This window comes from Melospiza georgiana, chromosome 2 (assembly GCF_028018845.1).
Source record: "Melospiza georgiana isolate bMelGeo1 chromosome 2, bMelGeo1.pri, whole genome shotgun sequence".
In the NCBI taxonomy this organism is placed as follows: domain Eukaryota; kingdom Metazoa; phylum Chordata; class Aves; order Passeriformes; family Passerellidae; genus Melospiza; species Melospiza georgiana.
Genome location: NC_080431.1, coordinates 55,852,619 through 55,868,656, shown reverse-complemented (window position 1 = coordinate 55,868,656; position 16,038 = coordinate 55,852,619). Strand labels below are relative to the sequence as shown.

Here is a 16,038-nt window from a genome sequence, read left to right as displayed (position 1 = left end):
TCCCATGGCTCTAAGAAAAGGCACTGCCTCCTTTAAGAGCATCATCAGGCCACCAGCACCACCCCTATTCCCTATGTTCTCAAATCCAACGCAGAGGGCAGTCACATGCTCCTGTTTATACATCCCATAATACAAGGCTGCTATTTATCAATAAATGCCTTGAGGTGCAGAGCAAAGCCCAAGCTAATAAAAATCTGCTGGGATTATCTGCTGGTGTTTCACATCAGCAACACAGGGGCCAGGGAAAACTGAAGGGGAATTAAGGATGTGACAGAGAGCATACAAAGAGCAAAAGAAAGGGGATGCTGCAGGTATTTGAAGAGTTGGGGATTAAAGATGCAAGAAAGGCAACAGAAGTAGAGGCCCAACATTTTTTATTTTTCTTTTCCTTTTTTATTTTAAACTCAAATCGAAGGCATTCAAGAATTACTTAAGTATACAGGCAAACACATACTCACTGTGTTTTGCTCAATAAATAACTAACCATTGGAACCCATGCCTGCAGGATAACTGCTGGAAAAATGACTAGCAGTGATTAAAAAAGGATTAAATGGGTTTTATAAGCAACAGTATCTGTTGTTAAACATGCTAAAATAAAATTACAAGAGTTAATAATCTGTTTGCTTCAGGGCACAAACTAATCCTCATCTAAGGGCAGCAGAGATCTGCTTGCATGTCAGCTCGATATCTGGTGCAACAACTCCTCTCCACTGGCAAGCAGTCCTTGCTTTTGATTCCTGGCATTTTAAAATTGTCTTTCTTGCCTGAAAAAGATAGCATGCTATTGCTCAAGCCTTCAACTGACCTCACATAATTAAGTGGAGTTTACCAGACGTATCATTCCCTTGAGGAGCGGGGGTGAAATGTTTGAAAAGGGAAGAAAACAGTTTAATTGCTCCACATTTCAATATTCTGCTCTCAGTTTCTTTAAATACAGCTGTCAGGGCACTAATACCAAGCACATGAGTTGAAACTGTTGGAAAAAGCTTAAAGACATGAACAAAGCACGCAATCTATTAGTCCTTTGCAAATGGTTCATCAGCCAAATCATTTTATGAGAAAACAAGATCTTTGGGACTGCCAGCAAGGGAAGATTTTTAACATATTAGAACAGAAAAATTTACTCTGCCTGGTAATAGTTAAGGCATTATCTAATATCACAGCCTGGTTCTCAAAGATGGAATAGAGTTGACATACAAACTCCTCAAGATTATGATCCCAGCCCTCTCCAAACCCAAACCCATGAACCTTACTAACAGATTGGCTAGTCTCGCAAATAATTGCTTCTGGACAAAACACAACACAGAACACAGTGACGCATCCAATGTGGTTATGAACTTTTAGTTTCAAGCACCAGTTTGCACATTCTCACAGGTAGGACAGCTGCATGCTGCAGACAATCCTTCCCTGGCTCAGGACAGCTCCTACAGAAGAAATCTTGAACACAAGCCATACAGAACTCATTCCACAAGTAACCTTTCCTTCCAAACTCTCAGGCTAAACCCCCCCCCCCAGTTCTACTGCTCTACAAATTTTATATTATCTTTTATTTTTAGAGGGGTGCCAATTCCAGCTGGTCCAGTTTGGCAACCCAAATGCTCAACATTTGAGCCATGTTTTCAGAGAAGGACTTTGCAATAGTCCACATCAACTCACTAGCAATTCAGATCATGTCCAGAGTGCTTCTGCAAAGTTTAGCAGAGACCACCCAACAGATGAGTATCAGTGCTAGAGCCCAATGTTAAACTCATAGACAAAGCAATAAATACAGAATGCCTGGGGGGGGGGAATAAAAAACCACAACCAAAAAATCCAAATAAATAATTTAAAAGAAAGAAAAAAAAACAAGCAAAAATCTCTGAAACTTAAATGAGTTTTACAGAGAATACAAACATACTGTTTCAAACCACTGTATGTATGTATTCCCTCTCCTCCCCTACTGCTGAAACAGCAAAGTATGCATGGCAGATGGCATGATTCATCTGAAAATTACTCTAGCAGCACTCTATTAGCCTCTAAGGAGTAAACTAGGATAAAAATATTCTGAATGTTAACTAAAAGTAAGCAGTTGTCATGAGGAGTCGTCAGGTCAGTCTACTTGCTTAGTTTGCAGAATTTTCCTTTCAATCAGCAAGAAGCACTACACATGAAGATAACATCACTTACTTGTTCTACCTACAAGGAATTATTGCAGAAGAGAAGCAACTGGGACACAAAAAGGTTTATTTTCCCACACCTAAGTAAAAATGTACCAGCCAGTCAGGCCAAGAGCGACAGGACTTCACATTAACCATGGCCTCAGTTGTTTTGGGTGAGATGGGAGAGATTCAGCTTCTCAGAGACTGCACATCTTAGCTGGGAGAACAACCTTCCACATGCCCAGTAGCTGAATGCAAATTGCTCAGTGGAAAACACGGAAGAAGGGACCTCAGGAAGTCTGTCCTTGCCCCAAGGTATCAGTAATTACACCCATCAGCCCACATGGCACACAGAGTAACTTTGCCAGGGAAGTGACAAAACAAATGCCTGCATCACATTCAGTGTTAGGGCAGCCTTACCAAGCAGCCTGACTCCAAAATGCAGTAAAAGGATCATGCCATGAGTCCCCCTGCTTCACGCAAAAGACAGGAGTCAGCAGTGCTGCATGTCTTCTTCCAGAGAAATTAAAAACTATAGGAAGCAAGGAATTGGGTTGCCAGATGTAAGCAATGCTGAGCACTCACTGAGTGACCTCTTGGATGGCACAAGATGCCTCCAAGCGAAACACCATCACTCATCTGAAAATAAGAAACAAAACACACTCTTAGGTGGCTCAGATTATGCTGACAGTAAAAAACTCACTACAGTGCAGCCCACTGCCCCAGGCCCAAGTAGTCTAATTGTCTGGGTTCTGGGCCCCAAGCTAAAAAACTCCTTCCCAAATAAACAGCCCACAAGAACTGATTTATTTTTCTGCTCCATCAACAATAATCGTCAGTCAACAGAAGCTGAGTATTTGGTGTGTGTTATATATGCAGGCTAACCAGGTGAAGGCAGTAATGCAGTTGCCCTCATCTTTGGGGAGAAGGTGGTTAAACTGTGCTCAATGGAGTATCTTCAAAAAGGCATTTTCTGCATATGTATACGCTACCACGTCAGCCTCGTTGCAAAACAAGGTTGTGCAATCATTGCAAATTCATTTACATCTTCTGTTCCAGCGCTCCAGAAGTGGGAAGGAGGGATTGCTGTCAAGGGAAAATGTTGATTTTGCAGGAGTGGTCTCCTTGGCCCCAGGAGGATGGTCTGAAGAGAGGTCAGAGGCAGTGGGGAGGGCAGCAGGACTCCATCCCTAATGCCTCTACTGCTCACCCAGAGCAGATATTTGGAACAGACTTTTAGTTAGAAACCTCAAAGCAAAGAATGACTTCATAGCATCAGGAGATGACTAGTGTTGGCTTGGGCTGCAAGCAGAGAAGATTATGGTTTCTCCTTTAAATGCTTGTGACTATGTCATTGCCACAGAACTGTAAAGAAGTAATCGGCAAGAGTGCAGTATCAGGTTTTCATAGACTGTACAAACTGGATTATTCAAGAGTGACTCAAGTTCCTAACAAGCATGGAGAAGTCTGCATTGAGATAGCATCTCTTGATTTTTCCCAAAATCAATTGCAACATGCTACACTTTAAAATACGGCTTTAAACTCCCATCCTCGTTTGTATTTCAAGGCAGCGTTTAGTGGATTTACTACATTTCTGCATAAGGAGGGCACAAAACACAAACAGTACTGGGGACTGGACATTAGACCAGCACTGAAACCCCACCAGCCAGAATATACACTCACACAATGTCAGGAGTGATGCTTAGCTCTTGCCACAAAGGTAAACCCTCAGCCATTAAAACCTACACCATAGTTCTACTCAGAGGCTGCACATATTGATCAAGGAAAAAGAAGAAAAAGGCAATAAAATTAATCTCCCAATTTAAGCCAAAAGAGAAAGCTCCTGGTTCAGCCCTCTTCATCCATCCCTGAGACTTACAAGCATTTAAAACATGGAACTGTCTTCCAGGTCTGCCTTAATACCATCCCAATGACAGCAGGACCAAGATAACATAAAAACTATGAAAAAATAAAGCTGCTCTAAGTTAAACATGCAGCCACACTCTAGGTTTTCACATCTAAAAAGAAAAAAAAATGTAGGGTTTTTTTGTTCTTTTTCTCCACTATAGATTTATATATATTAATAAAAATCTAAATATATCTAGCTAGATAGAAGTGTGTAGAGCATTTTTATTTATGCTTAATTTATGTACTGTAATTTGATCAGATCACCCATGAGGCTGCATCCTCATGCTGAATTTCAAATTCTGGTTTGAGCTGCAGATCCATCAGCTCATCTCAAAGAAGCAGGGGTGAAGCAGGACAAGAGTAGCAGCAACTGCAAATATCTGAGCCTGACCTGATTCTGGTATCTTAACCTTCCTTAACACCACACCATTTAAAAATATCAGTAGTAGTAATAATCAATCTAAAAAAAAATTGGCAGTAATAATAATGAATCTTATCAAAAAACATTATTTACCTTGAAACAACATCTCATAGATTCATAAAATGGTTTGGGTTGGAAGAGACCTTAAAAATAATCAGGTTCCAACCCCACCACCGCAAGCAGGGACATTTTCCACTAGACCAGGCTGCTCAAAGTCCCTGAACACTTCCAGGGATGGAGCACCCACAACTTCTCTTGACAAACTGTGCCAGGTGCCTCACCATCCTCACAGTAAAAAATTTCTTCCCAGTTATCTGATCTAAATGTACTCTCTTTCAGTTAAAATCTTCCAAGTTAGCACAGGCATGGCTTCCCTCCCCTGAACCTCCAGAGACTCTGAAAGATCTTACTGAGGAGCACAGGCAGCAGCATGGTATGCTCTGGAGAGGGCAAGGGATGTACCTTAACTGATCTAATTAGTGAGAAATCTACTCAGTGAATCACTGCAGACTTCTCTGGGAACTGCACAGAGGAGAGAGGGTTACTTTCCCTGACCTCTCTGCACACCTGAGCAGCAGGCAGCAGCGTACCCACCCAGGGGCAGATGAATTATTTTGGCAGGACTGTGCCAGGGGGCTCTGCTCCTGCGCCAGGCAGCTGCCAGGTCACGGCTGGAACACACCCTAAATGTGCACAGCAGCACCCTGCCAGCACCGGGGCAAAGCCAGGCTCCAGGCTGTCCCACGCAGCCCTGTGCTCACACCTCCCCACAGCCAGGGGCACTGGGAGCAGCCCTCAGCCCCGCAGAGCTGGGATGCTGGAGCCTGGCAGGGCAGTCCTGCAGGGGAACGGCGCCAAGGGGCGAGGAAAGAGAGGGTCCAACCAAACAGGTATGAATTACACCTGCTTACTGCACTTTCCCACGTGTAGACAACAACAGCACGCATAATCTGTCTTGCCCCAGAGCACCACCACCATGCCTTCAGAGAGCCAGGTTTTCTGGGAGAAGGGGTTGGGGGCTGGCAAATAATTACATTTAATCTGAAGGTTCAGATTTGAGGAGCATATTTTTGGAAAGAGAAATCAACACGTTTAACAGTGAGCAGGAGCACAGAGCACATAATCCCTTCACATCCTGACAGGGTAGAACTGCGGAGGCCTGCTATGAAACATGTCTGAATAACAGCATCTTCATTTTTTGAATATCTAATTAGGAGTTTCTATATATTGCAAAGCATTGCTATAAGATATAATTTAGTTGGCAAACACTAAAGATCTCAGTCTGTAAGTATGCTTTTGGCAATCAAAATTCAAATCTGGATATATATCCAAGATATGTATGGCACCGGTACCTTTATTCTTAATTCTAACAATTACAATCAAATTAGCAGATTAACTCATATCAGTTTTAACCAAATGCAAGCTGCAAGCAAATGAGCCTACACCACCACCACCACAACAGTGTATTTTTGGATTGCTAGTATCCTCACTGCCATTAGCGACTTCACATATATTTAACACATATTAAAGGGCAGTAAAAAACTAAGAAGGCTACGGATGCCAGAACTTAGCACCGACTTAGAACTCACATATGCCAAAACAACATTTGCAACTGTGCTAATTCCCACTGTGGGAACTGAAAGGCAGATTCATATAACACGATGGGCAACAAATCCATTCCTTTAATTTCAGTCGCCAAATTTTAATTAATTTCCATCCAGGCAAACACCAAGCATTTCTGCTGATCTTGCAGGATGTAAGCTCATTTGCACAATAAATGCGGTTTAACAAGTCACCACATTTATAGCAAGTTGCTTCAGTCTTATCTAACTGCACAGTTTGAAAAGTCAGTGATGGTAAGTGAAACCCCACCCACGTCACAGTTTCTGGAGTTAAGCACAAGAAAACTGAAGAAGTTGCCACCTTGCCATTGCAAGTGAGACTGCCAACAGTAAATTGACAGTTAGAGTCCACATTCTGAATTATGTGTATACCCCTTATTCAGGAAGGGAAAAATTAATAGCCATACTCCAGTGCTCCAGAGTTCCCCTTCCAAAAAAGTGCAAAGACCTTCTCTGCTGCGTAAATTTGAACAGGACACATAAACAAATCCTGGGAGGTACAAAGCACTGCAGCACTAAAGCAGCATTATGCACTTTTAACTTTCTCCAGAACCGCAGTTCCCATGGACAGCACAAAGGCTGCTCACACGCATCACTCCTGCATGTATACACACTGCTCATTTCATTAAAAAAAGGTTTTAATTTCCTGATTTCTGCATGTGATGAAAATTTCGTTCTGGTAGCAACTAAATTAAAGGAGGGGCATTTCTAACATTTTCTAAGAGAGACACCAACATGCAAGAAGCAGAGGCCAGCCCAATTCATCATTTTACATCATGGTGCAGAAGCACCATGGAGGCCTGGCACTAAGTGGCCTCTGAGAAAGAGACACCAAAAAATTAAGATGCTAATAAAATAAGAATTCTCACATACTACAGAGCACAGCCAGAAGATATAATTTAGTCAGCAAATATTATGGTTAAGGGCACCCCTCCTTGCAAGCACTTTTCTGGTAATCAGTCCAAATTTAAATCTGAAGCTATACTATTTCAGAGACCAAGTTCCCGGCACATTCTCTCAACTACACATGTGCCAGGCCCCAGAAGCTACACCCCATGGACCTACACAGCAATAGCCCCGACAAAACTAAAAAGGAGTCCCACATGCTCACACCAACGTGAGCCTACATTGTACACACCAGTGAAGCACTTAGAGAAACACAGGCTGCTTAGAAATGCAATCACAGCCATCCCTGGCACGCTCTCTTGAAGCGGCAACAGAACTGAACACACTTCCAACTGCATGGATTCTCAGAATTCCCAAAAACTAGGTTTCTAAGACTAGAACAAGAGAAGATGTGTAACTTTAAGTTTAATTAACTCTAGAATAGGACATATGTTCAAACAGAACTAGAGTATCATTGATACTGTGCAGCGATGCAAGGTGCCTTTAACAGCTCAGTAAGTCCTCTGAGCAAACTGAGTGCTGCCCTCTACTCCTCCAGCAACTCCTAATCTCTGTCTGATGCAGAAGCTGTCGGAGTCCCAGGAGGTTTTGAGTGACTACATTCATAAAGATAGAGCCACTTCTGGTCCCATCTACCACAAACCAAACCATTGCTAAGCCTTCACAATTCATTACAGAAGTGCTTCAAAACTTAACACGTGCCTCTTCAGGCATCATTTTAAGCAATCTACTAAAGACCAGTGTCCACTATCGAAATCTGGAACAAGCATGAGGCTTAATGAAGAAGGTTAATAACCAATCCTGTAAAAGCACTTTAATTCTTTTTATTCCTCCTCCATTAGGAATGGAGATCTACCAGGAAACCTTATGATGCTGCACTGATCACTTAAGACATCTGCATATCACAAATGACGGTGCAGGAATGATGCACCTTTGTTTGATAAACACACATGATTAATGTTTACTAAGTATATTTAGAAATAATACTTAAATGTGAATAGCATTTATCTTCACAGATCAATTCAACTCGTGCTGAAGCTCACTATGGAGCAGCAGAGATGCTGTTCTTCAAAATGTGACTCTTTGCAATGTACTTAATTTCTGAAGCACAACCTATCACCACCAAGAGCAGTGTTTCACCAATATTTAAAACCCATTTCAGCAACCAGACTGACAAACAAAATGCTACAAAATTCATTAAAATATTAGTATGCACTACCATATGCTTAACTATAACTGTCTGCAGCCAGCATCAGCGAATTTGAAGTTCCTTTCTCACAAGAGTTGACAATGAAGTAAATATAGCCATCTTTTGCATATTTCTGAAAGAGGAAAACAATAAACTATATTTCAGGTTATTTTCACTATGTCTTAGTTTATTATTCATTACTCAAGGTTTTAAAGTAATTTCCATCAGAAATCCTTGTTTCACATATGAACTTCTTCCCAAAACAGAAGGGGCTGAGAGTTGAATTTCTGTAGCCACAGCCCTACATATTTCACAAAACTGCGGCTGCAAAATATATCTGCATTTTTATTCCAGAAGCCAAGCACTTATTTTACAGAATGATTCACCAGTTGAGTAAACAGAGACGTGCGTATTTAGGCAGCATCATGCTTTGGAAACCAAAAAGATATGAGCAGACATCTCAGGACTACACAATTCCTGGTGCCTTACTGAAAAACCCAACCACCAAAAGTATTGCCTATTTGATTAAAAAGAAATAAGAAAAAAGAAAAACAACCTCACATACCTCACCTAAAAATCTTTATCTCCTTGCACCACACTGCTTCCCCTTTCCATCACAAGCAGCAAAGGCTCCAGTTCCCCAAACAAACAACTTCACCAACTACTTGTAAAACCATGTGATACAAAAATAATGATAATAAGGAAGCAGCTGAGCATGTCATAAAAAATACAGTGGCAGAGAGCTGTTACTTTGTCTTTGTATTGAAGTTCTTTAAAGGCATTTAGGGAAAATCTAGTTCATTATGTCACTACACAAAGCCACTCACACATTTCATTTTGGTGTTTAGTCTTACCTATAATCATACAAGTAACTGAACAGATACCACAGCAAACAGAAAACGGGCAAAGAAAATTAAGAGAAAATTAAAGCATTATTCAAGGCCCTGATGGGAAGCTCAAAAGCACTGACACAGCTCACCTATGAATTATCCAGACACGGGTGAGGAGAGCACCTTGCACCTGCAAAAATGAAGCTGAACTTTCACACCTGGAACTAAGCAAAATGCAAGCTGGTGACTGACAGACAACATAGGCTGCTACAAGAGGCATTTTGGTGGCAGTGAGCAGGGATGCAAGACACCAAAGAGTTTTCTCACAACAGGGTGGGCTGAGGCCAGGTGTCATGGCAGAGCAGACCCAACTGCAGCTGCCAGCTCTTGAGGCTATCTGCCACATGTATAGTAAAAGGTGTGACTGTATAGCACTGACCTCGACAGAATCCACAAACAGCAAGCCAAACATACACAAACATACACAAACATACCTGCATATACCTGTGTGTGCTGTATGAATGTATAATACATCATGCTGGGGGGGCCACAGATCACCATCTTAAGGGACAGAGGTAAATGCCCACAGTACCGAGGGAATACACAGCCTGAGTTAAAGGCAATCTTCAATTATGATTTTTCCACAAAAAAAAAATCATAAGAAAAACCACACAAAAATGATCTTTAAGGTGCCTTCCAATCCAAACTATTCCGTGACACTCTGATTCTATGTACTCGATTTAAATAAATCATCTAAATGTCCACAATTTAAACTGTCTCTTGATCTAGGTTCAAAAACTTTGAAAAAATCAGTGAAAATTATTCTTGATTTTTCAGTCTTTCTAATTTTTTTTTACTCCCTGTGATTTCCAAACCAAATACAACAGAACCAGAGCAACCCAGAATTCATTTTGCACGGAGCCCAAATCACTACAGAATAGTGCTGACCATAGAGAGCTCCTATGATAAGGCCACCCAAAGCACCTGTCCCAAAAGCCTGTTTTGTCCTCAGGCTTTCAGGCTTACAACCATTCATCCCTCTGCAGCTAGATATTCCATCCTCATTCCTTCAACAATGGCAGCAAATAAATTTAGGTGAATAAGCTCCCTTGGGACTAAAGTCAAGGAGGTGTATATGCCCATGGGACCTTAAAACTTGCCACCAAGAAAAATCAACAACACACCTGCCTCCAGATGAGTGACACCAAAATTCCATGTCTCCTGTTCAAAAACATTACAGGGTTTTATTTGAAAAAGCAGACTGAAGGGATGAGACCATTCAAGGAAGCTTAACTGTGACAGCTCCTTTACAATAAATCTCAACACTTGCCATAAAGCAAAGGCATGAAATATGCACATCACGGAGATTTTTTATACTTTATGTATGATGATTAGCCAAAAAGCTATCACATTTATGTCAAAAAATAATTATCTACAGCTGCAGTAGAATTCTTGCCTCTTCTGTTTTAAGCCTTGTGTCTCCCACTATCACAGGCAAGGGAAAATGTTGCTTTTACTTAAGCACTACACTAGGAGAAAAGTCTCCTTCTTCCATGTAACTTTCACAACAATTTCTTTGTTATCTCTGCAGCAGATCTTGTTCTTGCTTCGCTTTCCCTGAGCAACACAGGTCACTATCAGCACTCATTCACAACCAACAATGCAGCAGGTCTGGCAGAGCACATCCCAAGGGCTTCATTCACGGCAGCCACCCCAAGGGGGTCATGGAGACTTTGCTCCCTTAGAGCTCAAGAGGGGATTTGTTTATAAAGCAGAGTTTATGACAAGAAAATCGGGAATAAACTACTGTGTATGTATAACGGAGAACAATTTACTTACTTAAATAATTTTAATGTTACTGATAATTTTATGTTAACATAACATACTTTGGTATATACCCCCTTATTTAAGAAGGCATTTTTTATTTTAATGTTTTTATTCAGAAAAGCCTGGATGCTGTTTTGAGCTGCTACCAGATAATGGTGACACCTCTGAACTTTCTTCAGTGAAAAAATGAAAAAGAAGCTTGATATCATGTATTAAATCAGGGCAGTACATATTCACAAGCACTAGAGCAGTCAGCGCTCAACTTCTGCCTGAGAAACACTGCCTTGCCACTATGCAGAAAGTGCACATTCTTTTCCCGTTCTTGAGTGTTCGTACGTTTCGTGAAGAATTTGAAAGGTACCTCAGTGCACTCACAAACATGCAGACCCCAACAAGACAAAGCATCTCGAAGTTTTATTTAAGGGGGAAAAATAAATACTCCCCGTTTCCCAGCCTGCGTCAGCAGCGCACAATGCACTCCCAGCCCTCAGTCAGTGCCAGGCTCTGAGGGAACCCGCGCTCCCTCTGTCAGCAGAAAAGTCAGCGGCTAATCTGCGCTCATCTCTGGCGCGATGCTCCTCCTCTGCAGGGCCCTCGGCTGAGTCAGGCTCCGCTCCCAGCCCCACGCCTACCGCAGCTCCCCAGACCGCGGGCAAACCAACGGCTCCCAAAGTGGGAAAAAAATAAAAGTAATCCTCGGTCACGCTGAGCCGTGGAGAATTGGTGATAAACAAGGCAAACGAGCTGCACGCCTCAGCCAGGCCAGTCACAGAGTTGACACCCAGTGGCTGCTGGTAACTCAACTTGAAAGTGTGCTTGAGAAACTGTGCACTTCCTCAGCTGAAGTGGTAAAACCTGCAAGCGTGCAATTTTCCGAGCAGCCGGGCAGTTATGCAGCCAAAGGGATGGGGGCAACACGTGTCCCAAGCATAACACGGTGATTAGTTAATTATGGAAGGAGAGCCCATGTGTATTTACCCACCAGCAGTGGCAGGCTATGCACTGCCCTCTACCAGAGGGTATTGCAGCCAAAATTCCTACCAGGAGCAGCTTTCCCGGCCACAGCGGAGGTCTGTGGGCATAGGATGTGCTCAGTCTGTTAGAGGGAGGTGTGCGAGACTTCTTCCCTGCTGGAGCACCACGGGACGAGCAGCAATAAAATAGGAAGCGCCGAGTAAGTTACGCAGCTATCAGTGTTTCTTACTTGCTCGCTATTTGGTTTTATTTTGGTTTGTTTGGCTTTTAGTTCTCTTCTACTCAATTCTGACAAGTCACTTAAGGAGATTATACCACTGGAAAAAAAAGGCAGCACTTTCAAGTGACAAGTTACCTTATTTAAAAGCTGTCAACTATTAATCTCTTCACTCCTATTAAAGTTTTTTATGACAGATGTCTTCAGACAATTATCTTTTAAACTTTTTAGTCAAACACATCAATAGAAACTAACAAGCTACTTTCAAAAGCCCTAAAAACTTTCAGCTAAAACTGAGTTACAGATTAATCTGCATTTCCTTAGCAGGAAACTTACTTCTAAAAACTAGAAATTTACGAAAAGCTTACTTCTAAAAAAATAGAAATTTACGAAAAGCCGACGTAACAAACATTCCTAGCAGCGCAATTAAAAATACATAAATGCAGGATTTGAGTTGACGCTTTTTTTAAAATAAGAGATAGATAATACAAATAGTAGAAAGTGAAGCAGAGAGCTTGATTGGCACTAAGTGGAACTAAGTCCCGAGCACACGAGAGTGCGCTGATGCCGTGCTAGGTGCTCGCACCTCACACATACATTTTCTGCCATCATTTAACCCCTCCAGGGCGGAGGAGGCTCTGCCCGCACGCAGACGGCACAAACTCGTCCTGACAACGCTCCCACCTCGACAGTGTCACAAAACTCGGCGCTGCCTCCGCCGCGCACGGGGACACACGGGTGGGTGACACTTTCTCCACGGAGGCCCCGGAGAAGGAGGACTCACTGGCAGCAGCGCTAAGCCTCTCTCACCCACGGGGATGCACAGCTGGAGGGTACCGTGCGCCCGGCGCTGCCACCGGGGCCCCGCAGCCCCAAGCGCAGCTTCGCCCGCCTCGCCCCGCAGCTGTCGGGGGGCAGCCCGTGCCCGAGGGTCCCCGGGCCCTGGCGAGCGGGTCCCTCGGAGATGCCACCCCGGGATCCGGGCAGCACTGGCTGCGGCTCCGGCCGGCGCGGGGCTGAGCACAAATCCCAACAGGTGGTTGCTCCCAGCGCTCCGCTCAGACGGCAGGGACTGCGCTGCGGGAGAGAGGGAAGGAGGGAGCTCCGTCCCACCACGTAACACAAGAAAGGCGCTCCCGCAACTCAAGTTTAACAAAGCTATCAGGTCAAATACTGCGGCTTACTCATTAAACGCACGGTATTTCTGCAACCCTTGTTCTGCCTCCGCTCTTTCCCCATCCCTGTTTGCCTCTGTCCCCGCTCCACCGCCCGACGGCAAAGCCCTGCAGCGCCAGGCTGCAGGAGCGACCGCGTCCCGGGGCCGGGCAGCGCCGGAGCTCCCGCGGCACCCCCGGCACACGGGGGCTCACCCCGGGCAGCAGGAGGCGGCGCCGCTCCTGCCGGCTGTGCCCGGGGACGGCGCCGTGACACCGCGTGAACTTTTGCTTTCGGCGGGGCAGGGCTGGGGGAGGCGGAGAGCGGGGGGGCGGCCCCGGTCCCTCCAGCGCCCGCGTTCTAGCGGCAGGGCTGGAACGCTTTTCTCCCGTAGGAGTTCTCCCTCAGGAAAGGTGAATAAAAGTAGGAATGAGAGGTCAAACTGAAAGCGCGGAGCCGGAGCACTGCAGGCTGCGCAGCGGGCACCGTGCAGCCGGGGAGGGCGGCGTGCCCGGCCGCCTGCAGCGCCCCGGCTGTGCCCGAGGGCGGCGGAGCCTCCCGGGACCCCCCTCCGACGGGGCGTCCCCCACCACCCGCCGCTTACCTTCCAGCCGGCCGAGCTGTTGCTGTCGCCCTTATCCTTGAAGTAGGGGACGCTCTTGACCATCCACTCGTAGATCTGGGAGAGGGTGAGCCGCTTCTCGGGGGAGCTCTCGATGGCCTTGGTGATGAGGTCTGCGTAGGACAGGTTGCCCCACGCGTTGCGCCGCGACGAGCTGCTCTTGCGGGGCTGCCCGGGCACGGGGCCCGGTGACAGACCGGCCACGGGCGGGGGCACCGGCGGCACCGGCGGCGGTCCCGGCGGGTGGAGGCGGCAGCCGGCCTCGGGCGCCGGGAAGTCCCCGCAGCGGCAGGCGGCAGCCTCCGGGGGGGCGGCGGCGGGGGGCAGCGGCGCGAAGTCCTCGCTCTCCTCAAGCAGGCTGAGGTTGCTGATGAAGTCGGCGCTCAGCGCTCCCGAGGCGGCGGCCCCGGCCCCGGCCGCGGCTCCGGCCGCCCCATCGGGCTGCCCGCCGCACGACGGCGCCGGGCTGGAAGTGGCCGAGCTGGGGGGGTTGAACTCCGGCCGCGGCAGAGGCCAGGTGCAGGAGCGGGGCCGCGGCAGCGGCTCGAAGTCGGGGTCGATGTCCACCAGCTGCGGTGCTTCGGCCATGGCGGGAGCGCGGCGGGAGCGGGGCGGCTTGGGCTCAGCGCCGCCGCCCCATGCAGGCTCCGGGCGCGGATCGGCGCGGCACCGACGGCGCGACCGCCAACTCTCCTGGCCCCGCCGCCCTAGACCTCCGGCCTGACCTCCCGGCCCCGCCGCCCTAAACCCTGCCCCTGCCCGGCTCCGGATCCCTGCCCTCCGCCGCAACTGCAACAGCAGCGACCCGGCCGCCCGGCGCGCACCGACTGGAGCGACCGCCCCGCGCGGGCCCGCCTCCAGCCTCCCTCCTCCTCCTCCTCCTCCCGGCGGGGAGGGACAGCCCCGCCGCGCCAATGGCAGCGCCGCGCCGCCGCCCGCCTCCCGCCGCGGGGCTGCTCCGCCTGGAGGGTGCCGGTGCCCCCCGTGCTGCTTCTGGGTGGTTTTTGTTTCCCGGCGGCGCAGCGGGGAGAGAAGCGGCGAGCGGGCAGGCGGCGGTGCCCCCGCGGCCAGGGCTGCCCGAAGGCAGTGAGTGCTCGCACGGCGAGCCGCGGCGGGGTGGCCACGCAAAATTCCCCCGCGAGTGTCTCTGCTCCAGTCGCTGCCGGCGGGGTCCTGCCTCCCGCATCGACGGGCGCGGTGCGTGTCGCCGCCGGGGATGAGCGGGGAGCTGGGAGCATCCCTCGGGGGGCGTCTCGCCGCTCCCAGCGGCGCCCCGGCAGCGCTGGCTCCGTGCGGGGCCCTGGCAGCCCCGCAAGCCGGACCGCGGGTGCGACAGCTGCCCTGCCCCGCTCCCCCCGCCCTCCTCCTTCCCTGGCCGGCTCCTCGCCAAAGAGTGTCTGCGCCTCCCGAAGTGATGAATCTCCCCTTCGGCTGAGCATGTTTTCATACCGTGAGCGTGTGTTTTATTCCGTGAGCAGGCACGGAGCACGGGATAATTTCATCCTAAATCAACTATTAAACATACTTTATATTTTTCCCGGCAAACCCCAGGGCTACTCAATTCATTAAGGTTTATATTCTCCCCTTTCGATGAGGCAACAGTCGCAGGACGCGTCGCCTCTGCCTCCCCTGCCCATCAACATACAAAGATACATACATATATATATATACACACACACGCACACACACATATATATATATATATATGTTTGATTTAACACAGAAGTGTTATTCTGTTTAAATTTTAAAAGAGGACATTTGCCTAAGCTAGGGAAATAATCCCAAGAATGAGACACGACTCAACACTCAATTGCTCAAACTGGCAAACTCTACATTTTAGAAAATCTGTTTTGTTTTCGGTAGGAGGAGTGCTTTTAAAAAACATTCTTCAGACATGGCTTCGTAAGTCACAAAATTCACAACCAGCCACGGCATTTGACGTTGCATGTCAATGAACCAGCAGAGCTGGGTAATTGTCAAAGCTGAGCCAGAAAACCTGTTACCCTTTCCTCCTCTCTGCATCAAGGCAGAAAGTGTTAATGTTATTTAAATGTAGTTCATTGTTCCTATAAAAATATTTTCTGAAAATGTGTAACAAAAATGAAGGGGAGAGAATACAAGGTTGGATTTAGGCCATGGTAATTTATTGTCAGCTCATACATCTAGATACTCACGCTGTCTATTATCAAAACGCTTTTAAAAATATGTGGTGACACCTAACTATAGAG

General features: G+C 46.8%; 1 protein-coding gene across 1 annotated transcript in view; it reads right to left on the bottom strand.

Moving 5' to 3' along the window:
- The window catches only part of FOXO1 (forkhead box O1), a 61,364-nt gene extending 46,790 nt beyond the window's left edge, over positions 1 to 14,574 (bottom strand). Inside the window, exon 1 of the mRNA XM_058018372.1 lies at positions 13,793 to 14,574. Coding sequence (XP_057874355.1) covers positions 13,793 to 14,398 — 606 coding nt within the window. The 5' untranslated portion in view covers positions 14,399 to 14,574. The remainder of the gene's footprint in view (positions 1 to 13,792) is intronic.
- Positions 14,575 to 16,038: the final 1,464 nt, after the last annotated feature.